The 15,146-nt window shown below is 41.1% G+C and overlaps 1 protein-coding gene across 9 annotated transcripts in view; it reads left to right on the top strand.

Annotated features, from left to right (window-relative positions):
• FGGY (FGGY carbohydrate kinase domain containing) overlaps positions 1-15,146 on the top strand; it is a 350,907-nt gene that overhangs the window by 281,315 nt on the left and 54,446 nt on the right. For all 9 annotated transcript variants that reach the window (XM_043520798.1, XM_043520801.1, XM_007059048.4 and 6 more), the window contains 2 exons: positions 10,608-10,715; positions 14,576-14,637. In XM_043520798.1, the coding sequence (XP_043376733.1) occupies positions 10,608-10,715; positions 14,576-14,637 (170 nt within the window). The remainder of the gene's footprint in view (positions 1-10,607; positions 10,716-14,575; positions 14,638-15,146) is intronic.

The following is a 15,146-nucleotide window of genomic DNA, read 5'->3' as shown; positions in this document are numbered from 1 at the left end:
AATGTGTCCTGAAGTTAAAGGGTTACAATCTTCATAAAGAACAGTGTTTTTGTGACAGTGGAAAAGGAGTAAAAATAATGGGGTGATACAAATTGGTGTGTAGTTCTGTTGAGGCCCAATATCCCCAATGAGCTATTGCAATGAGTGGCAGGGGTGGGAGTTATCTCTTGTGAGTCACTAAGCAGTATTGCTTTAGAATGGTACGAAATAGCATTTCAGCTGAGGACACCACTAGGCTCTTAGAAGCTATCATGTAACCAGACAACCTTTCAGTCCATTTATCAAAGCACTCGTAGTTCCCATTTCAAGGCAGGCGACACAGTAAATATGATAAAAAAAAAAAAGGTTAATTTGTATCCAGACATTTCATTAAATAAAACGATAAAATAAATCAATGCCCTACTGCGGGTGCTTAAGTGCTTAGCAAAAAGCTTCTGAATCCATTAGGAATTTACTGTTTTTTTTACTCAAAAAACAATTTAACAGATTAAAACTTTTTTCTTTTTTTGGCCAATTGCCATAAGAAGCCTTGGCCTTTGGGAATAAAAAGAAAATAAATTATATGCCATGGTGTACCTGGTGTATGCCTACCCACACCCATGCTCAAGATGGATTTAACATTCAGGCAACGTTGAAAAGAGGCCAGAGTAGAAGTGTAGGAAACAGGCATAATGGAACCAGGCAAAAGTTAGTTGGTTGTAATATTTTAAATATCTGACAAGTCTCTCACATGTAGGCTCTGTCAGTGCTGGAAAATGCAATAGTCAGGAAGCTATTATTACAGAGTAACAATGAAAAATAAGCAAATACAATTAAAGTATTTATATATATTACTCTATTAAATAACACTGACTTGTTTAAATTACTGTGTGTAGTTTTTAAATAATGGGTAGATTATTAGCAAGTAATTCACCCTTGAGACACGCTGGTCACCAGTATAATGCAGGGCTGTCCATCTCAGGTGACAGAAAATCTCTCTCCAGGAGTGATATTGTGCGGCACCAGGCACCCACGCCTCACACTCTGCTGGAGAAACTGGAGTTGGCCAATGTAGTCTGAAAAGTCGGCAGAGCTGGCCTAGGAGAGGCATGGCCATGTCACCAAGGCATACAATGATGTACTATATCCCCAAAGCAGCCTCTGCCACATGGGCTCCCCTGACTGCAACTGAAAGCTGTCCTTCCCTGGCAGAACTCCTGGCTGGATGGCTGCACAAACACTGCCTGTCACCTCCCACATTGCCCTCCATTGGTACAGGGGAATACCAGGCCTGATAGATCTTGCATTGAATCATATAGTTAAATTTACATTAAATAAAGGGGGCGCTTTACCGCTCAACTTTTTTATCCTTTTATTTTTCTGTATTCAAAATGTTCAGCATGAAGATGTAGTTGAGCTGTTTTTAAAATGTCAACAGCTAGGTTCCCTTTAAAAAAAAACCCCAAAACCTGGCTTATTAAGTCCTTGATTACATATTTAATGTAGTAAATATTTACTGTGGTTGCAGCTAAATGAAATGTTCCCAGGGTGGCTGTGGTTGTGCACCATGGAGCTGTGTACTCAGGGATCCTTTTGGTAGATTCACAACAATTTCCTAATTTTTGAAAGCCTAGATTAAATGGCTGGTGCTGCACTCTTCATTTAGGCAAAACTCCTACTGCAGGAGTCATGTCCTCCAGTATTCTCTTGCTCCTCTGCATTCAGGAAGTAAAGAACAGAAGCATTCAAGGCAGACAAATTCCACCCTTTTTCCATGTCCAGGCACTGTCTGTTCCTGACTTGAAAAGGTGCCTTTTTCAGCTGTACAGACAATCAGTGGCACTTCTAATTATAGAGTCTCAAACAGTAGGGACAACATTTTCAGACTCAGGTTCCTAAAGTTAGGCACCTTAATCTATATTTGGGCTCCAGAGTAGCTGGGTTGGGGTTCTGAAATGCTGACCCTGGATGTTAATGGTAACTAGGGGTTCTTGGCATCTCTGAAAATCAGACCAATCACTTAAGTGTGTAGATCTGCAGTCTGCCCAGATCCATGGCAGGTTTCAATCAGTTTATGTGCACGCCAGCTGAAACTCTGGCCCCCAAGTTTGAAAATATTGGCCTAGACTGATTTTCCTCTGCATCCCTTCCCCCACTTAAAAATACAGTCTAAGTAAAGATAGACATATCTTCCATTAGGTAAATCTTATGCTTTGTTAATATTTTAATCATGATCATAAAATTAGTGTTAAAATACCTTTCCTTATTTTGTTTTTAATGAACATAGTGGAAATGTTTAATAATTTTGATAAACTTTTCTTTGCATTAACTCTTGTTAGATATAAGGCCAAACTGTACAGCACATTATGCCATTTCATAATAACTCACCTGAAACACATGCAGAGCTGAGACAATCAAGAATGTTGTTACTTTCTTAGGCATTAATCATACACCCTGTTTAAGATTATTGCTGGAAGAGCAGTTAATGCTTCATGGCAAACTTAGAAAATTAGAAATAGTTCTGCATACATGTCATTTATTTTTTGTTTCTGTTCCTGTAAGTGCTGGCATTCAGGATATTTACAAACAGGAACCTTTAAGAGCTCATCTACTTGTGCTTGACAGTTCTCTCTCTGTGAGATTATAATTAGAGGAGAGTCTGAATTGGAACACTAGATCCAAGCCTCAGATGTGGGGAATCTTTAGATTCCAATCTTACTCCTGATCCAAGTGTCACAAGGCCGGTCTATCCCCAATTCTTATAATTGCCATAGCAACAAGTTTTGTTGTCTCAGAGGATTTGGGGAATAATAACAGAATCAGAGGAACAGTCAAAGTTCCTGTTTTCATACAAATGTCTTTAGGCCAAATCCTGAGGTCCTTACTCTATTTTTACTCTTTCCTAATCCAAGCAATTCCCATTGACTTCCTTGACCTGAGTGGGGCTACTCGTTTATAGTTACTCACAAGCACAAATGTTTGCAGGCTTGGTTCCAGTATCATTGCAATGCAGCTCAGTTGCTGTGGATAGCCATAGAATGGTGTGTGATTTCACATCACAAAAACTGTACAGCTATGTAACAAACCAACGATTGCCACAGAGCCTATGCTTTATGGAGAATATAATCAAACAAAAATATAAGTGCTGTACACATCACAGGATTTGCCATATTGAAAATATACACACCTGTAACAAAGATTGCAGTGAACGTTTTCCCTTTCTTTCGAGTACACGTCTGAGCTGCCATACGTTAATTGATTTTTTTTTAATCTTTTGCATCAGGCTGCAACTTGAACTCCATTACATTTTATTGTAGAAATTATTGATGTGATGTAAAAAATTTTTACAAGGTTAGTTTAGTTTTCTTTAACTTGGCCTCGGGGAATTGCCTCTAGGATTGAAGGGTAGTTCAGTTTTTGTGCCCATTTAGCTGTTGGCCTGTCTTTGGCAATTGCAGAGTGGACATCTGGGAACTACACTGAGTCCACCAAAATTAATATAGGCCATTGAAAAGTCACCAAATCATAATATTCAATAGCTAATAACATGAGTGGGATTCAAACCAGAGACCTAGAGATGAAAGGCTCTGTGTTCCCTCTGAATTCTCTCTCTCACACTTTTTTTTTTTTTAAACTGATCTTCATTCATTCTCTGTTATGGAGGTGTGTTCACTTGGCTAGCAGCAGCAAAACAATAGAATGATTACTAAAATAAGATCATACCCATCAGTATTAAAGCCTTGGGTTGAATGAATATTAATATTTTCAACCTATAGTAAGGCATAGACTTGAAAGTTAGAAGACACACTAGTTAATGCGTGTAGCTGACTTGTCAAAGATCAAAGACCAGAAGTATAGACAGCATATATTACTTGGTGATTGATACAGCACTGTTTTTTCTGTCCACTCTCACTTAATATCTTGGATCTTGTTCCTTATGTACCTTACCCTAACAAGGCAGCTATTATTCTGTACCACCATCTGTAAAAGCTGATAGATGAAAAAATTTCAAACAGGCTTTATGACCTAGCTCCTCATTAACAAGTGTTCATGTCGCCAAATGCTCTGACAGTATATTGCGGGCTCAGTTCTGCTGTCATGTACACTGATGTAAATCAAGAGTAGTTCCACTGAAATCAATGACATTACACCATTGTAAAACTATTGTGAACGAGAGGAGAATCCGATCCTGGTACTGTAACTCTGCCAGCTTGTCACAGAGGCCCCGTTCGGATGGAGTGGTGAAAATGGAAAAGGATACACATACTGCGGTGTACCTTATTAATACAAAGATTTACTTCTCAGCTGATAGCCAACTTCTCAGATAGAGTCATGGAAGGAATTCATGTAAGGTTACACCATCAACACATGGAGTCAACTAAAAAGGAAAGTTCTGCGGGAATTCATGCTTCTATAAAACGGCTCTCACCTGTTTTATTTTATCATGTCTCTAATTACAGTAACATTTACATAAAACTGAGGAGGAAACATCTGTGCATGCCTGGTCAATTATGGCTGTTCTGGCAAAACAATACCAGTTAAACTCAATCTATATTGCTTACCTTGTGACTTCATTTTATGGATGGGGTATAGGCTAAAATGATTCTATGCTCTAGAGGTCTGTGTTTTGCTCCATTCATTGTCTGTACCAAATGTCAGTGTTGAAAACTTACATGATCTTAATTTGGATTAAAGACAATGACTCCACTGATTCACTTACATTTATTTCAAGTTAGCTTTTAACGATAATTGTGAGTAATTTGTTTCTTCCACATATACTTTTGCAATTGAGTTTTGGAATTTTTTTAAGCCATATTTTTTATAAATCTCATGCCAGTGCTGTTTAAACTGGTCCTTTGGTACCATAGCATAATTCTACATAGCATCATATATTTTATAGCCTTTTTATATTTTTGTGCATTGCCAGATACGCTCCTCACGCCTTCTGATCCCAGATAGTTTGACATTGATTTTCCTAGTGCACGTCAGGGTTGAAATCAGGTCTGTATCTCATCCAAATGATCTATTCATAACAAAAAGTGCCTTCTGGCAGTTGTACCACAGCTGAATACTGTTAAACTGAATTCATCATTTCAGTTGTTTCTGATTTCTCTATAATGTTTACATATCTTACATATTAGTATAATCTTGTATAGAGTACACACTGAGGTTAAACCTTCCCAGACAGAACTCTTTTTCTTTATCTTCTCTGCTAGAAAATGCAGAACTTCTCTTTCACCTGAAGAGTAGAAATATAGAATCATAGAAGCGTAGGACTAGAGGTCATCTAGTCCAGTCCTGTGCACTCATGGAAGGACTAAGTATTAACTAGACAGTCCCCGACAGGTGTTTGTCTAACCTGCTCTTAAAAATATTCAATGACGGAGATTCCTCAACATCCCTAGGCAATTTATTCCAGTACGTAACCATGCCGACAGGAAGTTTTTCCTCATGTCCAACCTAAACTGTCCTTGCTGTAATTTAAGCCCATTGCTTCATGTCCTATCCTCAGAGGTTAAGAGAAACAATTTTTCTCCCTCCTCGTAACAACCTTTTATGTACTTGAAAATTGTTATCATGTTTCCTCTCAGTCTTCTCTTGTCCAGACTAAACAAATGCAATTTTTTAAGTCTTCCCACATAGATCATGTTTTCTAGACCTTTAATCATTTATGTTGCTCTTCTCTGGACTTTCTCCAAATCTTTCCTGAAATGTGGCACCTAGAACTGGACACAATACTTCAGTTGAGGCCTAATCAGAGCGGAGTAGAACAGAAGAATTACTTCTTGTGTCTTGCTTACAACACTCCCAGAATGGTGGTGGTGTTTTTTGTAACAGTGTTATATTGTTGGCTCATTTAGCTTGTGATCCACTATGACCAACCTCCCCCCCCAACCCCACCGATCCCTTTCTACAGTACTCCTTCCTAGGCAGTCATTTCCCATATTCAGGGGACACCATCACAGGGCCTAATCACATCAGCCACACTATCAGAGGCTCGTTCACCTGCACATCCACCAATGTGATCTATGCCATCATGTGCCAGCAATGCCCCTCTGCCATGTACATTGGTCAAACTGGACAGTCTCTACGTAAAAGAATAAATGGACACAAATCAGATGTCAAGAATTATAACATTTATAAACCAGTCGGAGAACACTTCAATCTCTCTGGTCACGCGATTACAGACATGAAAGTTGCGATATTCCAACAGAAAAACTTCAAAACCAGACTCCAGCGAGAGACTGTTGAATTGGAATTCATTTGCAAATTGGATACAATTAACTTAGGCTTGAATAGAGACTGGGAGTGGCTAAGTCATTATGCAAGGTAACCTATTTCCCCTTGTTTTTTCCTACCCCCCCACCCCGACGGTCTTGTTAAACCCTGGATTTGTGCTGGAAATGGCCCAACTTGATTATCATACACATTGTAAGGAGAGTGATCACTTTAGATAAGCTGTTACCAGCAGGAGAGTGGGGTGGGGGGAGAGAAAACTTTTTGTAGTGGTAAACACCCATTTTTTGATGGTTTGTGTGTATAAAAAGATCTTCTGTACTTTCCACAGTATGCATCCGATGAAGTGAGCTGTAGCTCACGAAAGCTTATGCTCAAATAAATTGGTTAGTCTCTAAGGTGCCACAAGTACTCCTTTTCTTTTTGCGAATACAGACTAACATGGCTGTTACTCTGAAACATTTCCCATTTTGTAGGTATGCAACTGAGTGTTCCTTCCTAAGTGGGGTATTTTGCATTTGTCCTTATTGAATATCATCCTATTTATTTCAGACAATTTCTTCAGTTTGTCCAGATCAAAACCTAGGAGATATTTTAAATCTTCCAAAACATTTTTGATAAATGGGTGGGTATGTGCTTTTTGGGAAGACATGGAAAAGGCAGCAGCTTCCTCCATAAAAAAATTCTGCTATCCCAACTAAAATACCATGTGGCAGAAATTGTTCTCTAAAAGCAGCAGAGAACGTCTGTCAGTAACCATCAGAGAGAGAGGGCAATATTTTCTCTGAATATGTTTAATCCACTTAAATGAGTATAGATTTGGGCTGTGCTGCCTCATATTAGAATTCACCATGTGAATAGGTCCAAATGTGTCTCACACCCCCCCCTACGTACTTGTGGCAGTAAATATCATGCAGTGGCCTGGGAGCCAGGAACCACATGGGTGTTAATCGTGGCTCTGACAGGGATTCTCTCTGTAACTGTGGGCAAGTCATTTAACTTCCATGTGTGTCAGTCTCACGATTTGGTTACTAAAATGAGGTTAATTAATTATATTAACCTATCTCATCAGGGAGGTAAAACTGGCCAAAGGAGGTGGTGACAGTGTTATAAGTAATAAATCAAATAATGTTTGTAAAGTGCCTTAAAGACAAAAAAAACGCTATCTGAATGCTAAGTCTCATTATACTGAGTAACAATTTTGGTTAGATATGAGGCAGAAAATCTGGGTCTCCCTCCTCATACCCATTTCAGCTTTTAAGACCAGAATGGTGACCTCTCCTATTCACATTAGAAATAAAAATCACCTATTCATAAATCCAAAATGGCTGTTTCTGCCCTGTGAAGGCTATGGTTTTTCCCAAGCTTCAGCAAGACAAGTAATGGCACTAGTAATGATCTATCCATGCCAGCACATGGATGTGTTGAAAGTCAATACACAGGTTAATCTGGAAAGGATATGGCATTAGTGCAGGGGGAGGGGGGAATTCTCTATTTGAAAATAAAAAACTGTAAATATGGTGGAGCTGCAGCAAATTTTGCACCCTTTCCACTGTGTAGGCCCATTTACTCCAGTGGGATTGCATATGACGTAAATTGAGACAGAGTTTAGGTTTTTTATTATGAAAATACAGATGGCAGCTGCAGGCGTCACACATCCTCCAAATCTAATTCAGGGAAGGGAAATGCCAAGCTATTTTATTTATATTCTACATACAGGTGTGGAAGATGATTCATGCCACTGCTCTTCAAAGACTTTCTGTATCTGTTCTGGTGAGAGGAATCCTCTCAGCTCTCCTTTTCCACAGAGACCACTATTTTCAGTTATGCTCCTTAGCTGCCTACCCTGCCAAAGCTGAAAGTGTATGAAGTTGTTTGAGGTGGGGGAAGCAGCTGGAGGGAGAGAGAAATCTAACGATGCCGGGAACAGGGCAGATAATCCTCTGTATGATAACACAACATTCCTTGTCCCAGAGTAATTAAAAGGGAGAGGAAGGAGAAAGCTTCTCCCTGCAGTAGGGCGACCAGATGTCCTGATTTTATAGGGACGGTCCCGATTTTGGGGTCTTTCTTATATAGGCTCCTATTACCACCCTGCCCACATCCCGATTTTTCACACTTGCTGTCTGATCATCCTACCCTGCAGAAGAAATAAGAGTCAAGCCCCATTGGCTTTATTCACTAATGCATAGATATGTTACTCTCTCATTTTGTGCCATACATGTGTTGAAAGTTTGCTGGAATGTATACAGATGGTATTTTGGTAGGAAGATGATAGGAAAGTCTCAGTGCAACTAGATATGAGCCAGCACAGAAACATCCTGTCCTGGCAAATTCCTGTGGGTATTTTCCAAAATACAGAGACTGGCTGCTGCCACTCAGAATCCCCTGCTTCCCAGCAGTACCAGCTCCAAGGGCAGTTCAGTCTTTTAATCAATCTGCTTCTTCTAGTCACTGCTGACAGAATATGGGACAGTTTTCGGAATACTGGGGTAGTACTTTAGGAAATATGGAAAAGAACAATGGAGCAAAAACATGTTCCAACCTTCCTGTAAGTCTGTAAACGTCTCATTTTCAGAGGGCCTTGTAATTTAGTGTACCTAGTCTGTGCAGTCAATCTCTTATCCATAATGTGTAGGAGAGTATAGCTCAGTGGTCTGAACCTCTGACTTAGATTAGCTATCCTTTCTAGAACTGCAGTTTCTTCATCCTTTCAAGATAGGTAAATTGACTACCACAAAGTTCGGTGTGTTGAGACTATTTTGGATGAGACTTTAAAAATCCAAGTCCTGTCTGCTCTGCATGGTCCTTCTCCTCTTTAGAGATGCTGTGATGTCTTGAGTTAGAGTAGAGAACTGTGGGTCAGGACTCCAGTGCTTAACTACACTGATAGGAAGTTTTTCCTAATGTCCAGCCTAAACCACCCTTTCTGCAATTTAAGCCTGTTGCAGTATTTAAAAAAAAAACAAAAAGCAACCCTTCGCAATCTTTTTGGTGGACACATCTGCTTGATGTCCTGCATGGCTTGTTGAATTCAGGGGCAGGGCAGTCATTCTTCATGCTTTTTTTAATGAGATGTGGCTGCAGTTAGTTGTGCAAAAATGTCATTCAGCACAAAAGATCTTTAACAAAAGTATTTCAAAACATCGAGGCGGATAGTGGGGGTACACTTGAGTAAGATTCTCTCACGAACAGTTGTGTTATTCCCCAGAGAAATCAGGGTTGCGGATTGCTGAGAAATATTTGGGAAGCCAATTTCTCTTCTTTGTTTTTCTTACTTAATTTCATGTTACTCTTGAGAATCATCTGTAATTTAAGATGACAGCTTGAGCAGACTATTGTTTGTGCAGAAACCTTTCTGCTGGTATATTTACTAAATGTGTGATGTGCATATGCCAATAAGCTTTCTCTAGTGGGCGCTGCCTAAACTTTACCAAAATCATCTTCTACTAAAGTTTTGAGCCTGCTCCCATTGAATTCAATGGGAATTCTGCATTGCATTTACTGGGAGCAGGACTGGGACTTTTATTTATTGTGTGTATGAACTATGTAAGTAGTGGAGGGTCATTCCCTATGGACCATGAAGTTCCACGCTGAATCTCAACTGTGAAAATTTACAGGATGCGCATGCTAGGACGGGCCAGTGAGATAGGGGACTAAAATTTAGAGTGGGCTTAATCAGTGATTAGTGTTTGATTGCCATCTGGCACAGGGAACATCATCCAATTAAAAAGTTCATTGAAACTAGGGCGCTGTCAAGCGAATAAAAATTAATCGTGATTAATTGCATGATTAAAAAAATTAATTGCACTGTTAAATAATGGAATACCATTCATTTAAATAGATATTTTCTACATTTTCAAATATATTGATTTCAGTTGCAACACAGAATACAAAGTGCACAGTGCTCACTTTATATTATAAATATTTGCACTGTAAAAAAACAAAAGTAATGGTATTTTTCAAAAGCCTAAAAAAGTTTTGTAGTGCAATCTCTTTATCATGAAAGTTGAACTTACAAATGTAGAATTATGTAAAAAAACTGCATTCAAAAATAAAACAAAGTCCACTCAGTTCTATTTCAGCCAATCACTCAGACAAACAAGTGTGTTTACATTTGCAGGAGATAATGCTGCCTGCTTCTTGTTAACAGTATCGCCTGAAAGTGGTAACAGGTGTTCGCATGGCACTGTTGTAGCCGGTGTCGCAAGATATTTATGTGCCAGATGCACTAAAGATTCTTATGTCCCTTCGTGCTTTAACCACTATTTCAGAGGACTTCCATGAGCGTTTCTAGAATCAGCTCCTAATTGCTGTTAAATGTTAGCCCTTGAAATACTGTGTCAAACAGAAGGCAACTAGACTAACTAGATTTACTGTTGTCTTTTCAGATAAGTGATGCTCCCATTTTTGTGCCTGGTGTTTGGGGTCCCTATTACTCAGCCATGGTGCCTGGATTCTGGTTGAACGAGGGAGGCCAAAGTGCTACAGGAAAACTGGTGAGTCTGCAAAGGCACAAATAGCTTCTTACTAAAATATAGTGACAGTTCCTCAGCTGGTGTCAATCAGCATAGCACCACTGAAATCAGCAGACCTCTTCCAATTTACACCACCTGAGAGGCGGGTCCCAAACACTGTAATATCATAGAAGCAAATGTGCTGCAAACAGCACTACACGCTTGGCTGCTTGGGAATGGTAACTAAAGTCCGTTAAGAAGCTCCTAGCCCCACCACCCCACTGCAGGGCAGAAGCCCCAAGCTCCCCCAAACAGTCTGATAGGAAGAGAATGGGGAGGGCATGGAGGACTTAAAGAGATGTGCTTTAACTGTAAAAGAGCCACATGCTGCTCACGAGCCACAGTTTGCCCGTCCCTGCTATATTGTCATATAAATCTCTCCCTTGAGTGCAAGGAGTATGGCTAGATATACAGATACATAGTGTGATAAAGTTCCTCCTCTACCTTGTTGGGTCCTGCACTTTATGGCGGATTTGCTCACCTCAGAGGTTCATGGCAGCCCTCAGTTTGGCCGCTTCTGCTAGAACAGGGGTCTTAAACTCAAATGACCACGAGGGCCACATGAGGACTAGTACATTGGCCCGAGGGCCGCATCACTGACCCCTCCCCCGGTGCCCTGGCCCCATCCCCACTCCACCCCTTCCCCCATTCCAACCCCTTCCCCAAAATCTCCACCCCAACTCTGCCCCCAGGGGCTGCAGGAGGGGTTCAGGGTGCAGCAGGGGGCTCAGGGCAGGGGGTCAGGGTGCAGGAGGGGTGTGAGGTGCAGCAGGGGGTCAGGGTGCAGGAGGGGGCTCAGGGCAGGGGATCCAGGCGCAGGAGGGTGTGGGAGGGGGTTGGGGTGCAGGGGGGCTGGCTCCGGTCCAGCGCACACCAGGGACAGGGCAGGCTCCCCACCTGCCTGCCCTGCCCCCCCGCACCGCTCCAGGAAGCGGCCGGAACCTTGTGGGGGGGGGGCCACAGAGGTCTGTGTGTTTCCCTGGCCATGCCTCCAGACACCACCCCCGCAGCTCTCATTGGCTGTGAACAGGGAACAGCAGCCAATGGGAGCTTCGGGGGAGGTACCTGGAGGCATGGCCAGGGCAACACACAGACCCCCTATGCCCCTCCTTCCCCAGGTCCTGGCTGCTTCCCAGAGCGGCGCAGGGGCAGGCGGGGAGCCTGCCCTGCCCCAGTGTGCAGCGGGCCAGAAACACTCTAGATAAATGCGGGGGGGGGGCAGGAGGGCCACAGGGAGCTGGCAGGCCATAGAAAATAACCCCACGGGCCACATGTTTGAGACTCTTGTGCTAGAGACTCAAACCTGCCGTACACTCAGCTAACCTCATTGCTGGCTAACATAGGAGAAATGGAGAACAAGCTCTAGTCTCTGCTGTCCCATATGGGTTGCGGACAAGCCAGATCCCGTTCCAAATTAGACCTTCCCTTCTGGTGTTGCTCACAGACCAGGTCAACTCCTCCTGTGTTGGATCAGGACTTGGGGGAACCCAGACCCATCCTCTACACTGGGTTCCAGCCCAGCAGATAACAGCTATCTACATCTCCTGTAACAGCTGCATGACAGCTAGAGCTACAACTTCCGGGGCTTCTCCCCCATGACCTCCCCCCAGTACCTTCTTTATCCTCACCACAGGATCTTCCTCCTGAAGCCTGATCAAGCTTGTACTCTTCAGTCCTCCTACAGCATGCCTTCTCATTCCTTGCATACACCCCCACTAACTGATGGGAGGTCCTTTTTAAACGAGGTGTCCTGATTAGTCTGCCTGCCATTATTGATTCTAGTATGTTCTTAATTGGCTCCAGGTGTCTTAATTAGCCTGCCTGTCTTAATTGGTTCTAGCAGGTTCCTGATTGCTCTAGCACAGCCCCTGCTTTGGTCACTCAGGGAACAGAAAACTATTTATCCAGTGGCCAATATATGTGCCTTCTACCAGACTCCTATACTCCACTGGTCTGGGTCTGTCACAATAGGTATCAGTTTAATTTGTTAATAGATAAAAGGCTTGATCTTGCAAAGTTCCAAGTTTTCTCAGCTCCTAGTAGGCACTTGCTACTTCAGAGGATTGGGTCCTTGGAGGACTTTGGAAACAGATATTTTAGGTAGGGCCTATAGCAAACATTAGCAGTAACCTTTGGTATATTGGGGAACACGTATCTTTATCAAGATATTTATCAAATATTCCATGTGGTCTTTTTCAGATTATATGTCCATGTGTTTTGTGTATATATAGGGAGAGGAAGTGTATATGTAAAATAAACACAATGGTGGATACTTGGTTGTGTCCATTATAATTATGCAAAGCAGTAGCCATCATAACATCCTGCTTTCACACACTTCTCACTTTCTGAGGAAAAAATCATATTTTGGGATTATGTTTTTATTAGTTGATCTCTGAATGAAGAAGAATTTTTTTTTTTTGCAAACTTTGAACAGAGTCACTTGAACCCACTGAGAGTTAAGCCAAAGTGAAATAAAGATCCCATTCCCTTTAAAAAGTTCTAATAACACTTTTCTATATGAGGCTACCATAAAACCTGCCAAAGTTTGAAATTTGTAAATAGGCCTGGAGACTCTGCTTGTCCTGGTGAAAAAATGTGTTTTTAGAAAGGAATTTCTAAGCCTTTGAACTGCGTTTTCAGAATAAATAGGGAAAAAACAGGGGAAAATATTGTATTATGTTCTGTTGCATTAACCGAGAAATAAGATGCAATCACATAATTTTGCATATCCACAAGGGAGCACAGGTAAGTTTACACAACCAGCCTTAACTTTGGCATTTCTTGATTTCTGAGCTTTTAAATGTGCAAACCTTATCATTGCATTAATAGAGATTTTTTGTAAGTAAAATGTGTTCATACACCTACACACAACACACAAAGCACATAATCACATTTTATTTATTTAGATCCCATCAAACATTTTCTGGGCAGACTTGCACAGTTCATAATGACCAGTGTCAGCCCTGAGTTGACTTGTTCTGATGTTAAGATTTCAATCTCAGTCCAGCCCACAGCTTTGTTTCTAACACCATTTATATTTTTATAAACGGCTTTCTTTCATCTCCTACGCAAACTCCAGAGGGAATCAAGATGTATTAAGTTCTTTTCCTGTATACAGATGTGTGTGCATAGTTAAAATAAATGTTATTATACTGTTAACACCTGGCACCCAAACTAATGAATACTAATCAAAATTAAACACCTGTCCTGACTTGCTGCCAGCAGGTCTTGCCAAATCACTCACCTATATATTCATTACTCTGGGTAGCCATAGTTTTGCCTCATTACCTTTACGGATGCCTTTGACAGGTATTATGGACTGGCCACAAAAGCTGCTAAATTACCATCTTGAAATTCCACACAGTCCTAAACAAGGCATTGGTTTGTGTATAACGCTAGACACCTTTCCCTAGAGGGTCCAATTCACATGTCAATTCTGTGTAGGGTAAGTCTTTTTTAACCTTGAGTTAATTGATTTTCATGGTGAAGAACAAATGTTCTTGTCCTTGAATAAACACTTGTGGAGTCTCCACACTCGCCATTACAAATGTGTTGGCTACTTCAGGCTAACGGGCAATCAATTATTTGAGAAGATATAAGCTTATCATTCTGCTCATTTTTGGTATATCATTGTTAAACTTTTTAAGCCAAATCCTGATCCCACTGAAATCAATGAGAGTTTTGCTATTGGTTTCAGTAGGACCAGGTTTTAGTACTTCATGAGTAAGCTGGAAGCTCTTTTGTCAATGTAGAATGACAAAGTTTCAATGTATTTTACCAGGAATTAATTTTAAAATTTAATTTATTTTAATCTGGTTGTTTTTCTTTTTAATCTTTTTCAGATAGATCATGTAGTCCGAGGCCACGTTGCCTTTCCAGAGTTACAAGCAAAAGCGGCAGCCAGGTCACCACTCTTATTTCTTTATCAAAACATCGACCTTGCAAAGATCATTTTGACATGACATTGTACCTTCATCCCTATGCTGCAACCTTCCCATTTCAGGATGTGGGGATCAGCCAAGCTGGCTGTGAACTCAGTCCCCTGAGTCTGAACTGATTGGAAGTATTTGCAAAGGCGTCTGTAATGATAATTCAGGGTTCAAAGCTTTAAAAACCTAAAATATTCACCCTTAGGTTCAAATACTTACCCAAATGGTATGGCTGGCCTGCTTTGCACATCAAAGTCTTCTTTGTATCCATCCCAATATGTCTCTTGGTAGCACAGTATATTGTCCATGCTGCAGACCTGGGTGCCTAGGGCTTGCCATGTCTCAAACCTCAGAGATGGTGAGGTTTAGCTTACGTTGCACTATTAGGAGAAATCTGCTTTATGAAAGAATAGCTAGTATATGAAAAAAAGACTGGGTCAGTGGTGTAGAGAGGAATGCAAACCCAGAATAAAGGGATAGTTAA

The sequence above is a fragment of the Chelonia mydas genome, chromosome 8 (assembly GCF_015237465.2).
Source record: "Chelonia mydas isolate rCheMyd1 chromosome 8, rCheMyd1.pri.v2, whole genome shotgun sequence".
In the NCBI taxonomy this organism is placed as follows: domain Eukaryota; kingdom Metazoa; phylum Chordata; order Testudines; family Cheloniidae; genus Chelonia; species Chelonia mydas.
Note: the sequence above shows the minus strand (reverse complement) of the source record. Positions and strands in the feature narration are given on the sequence as shown.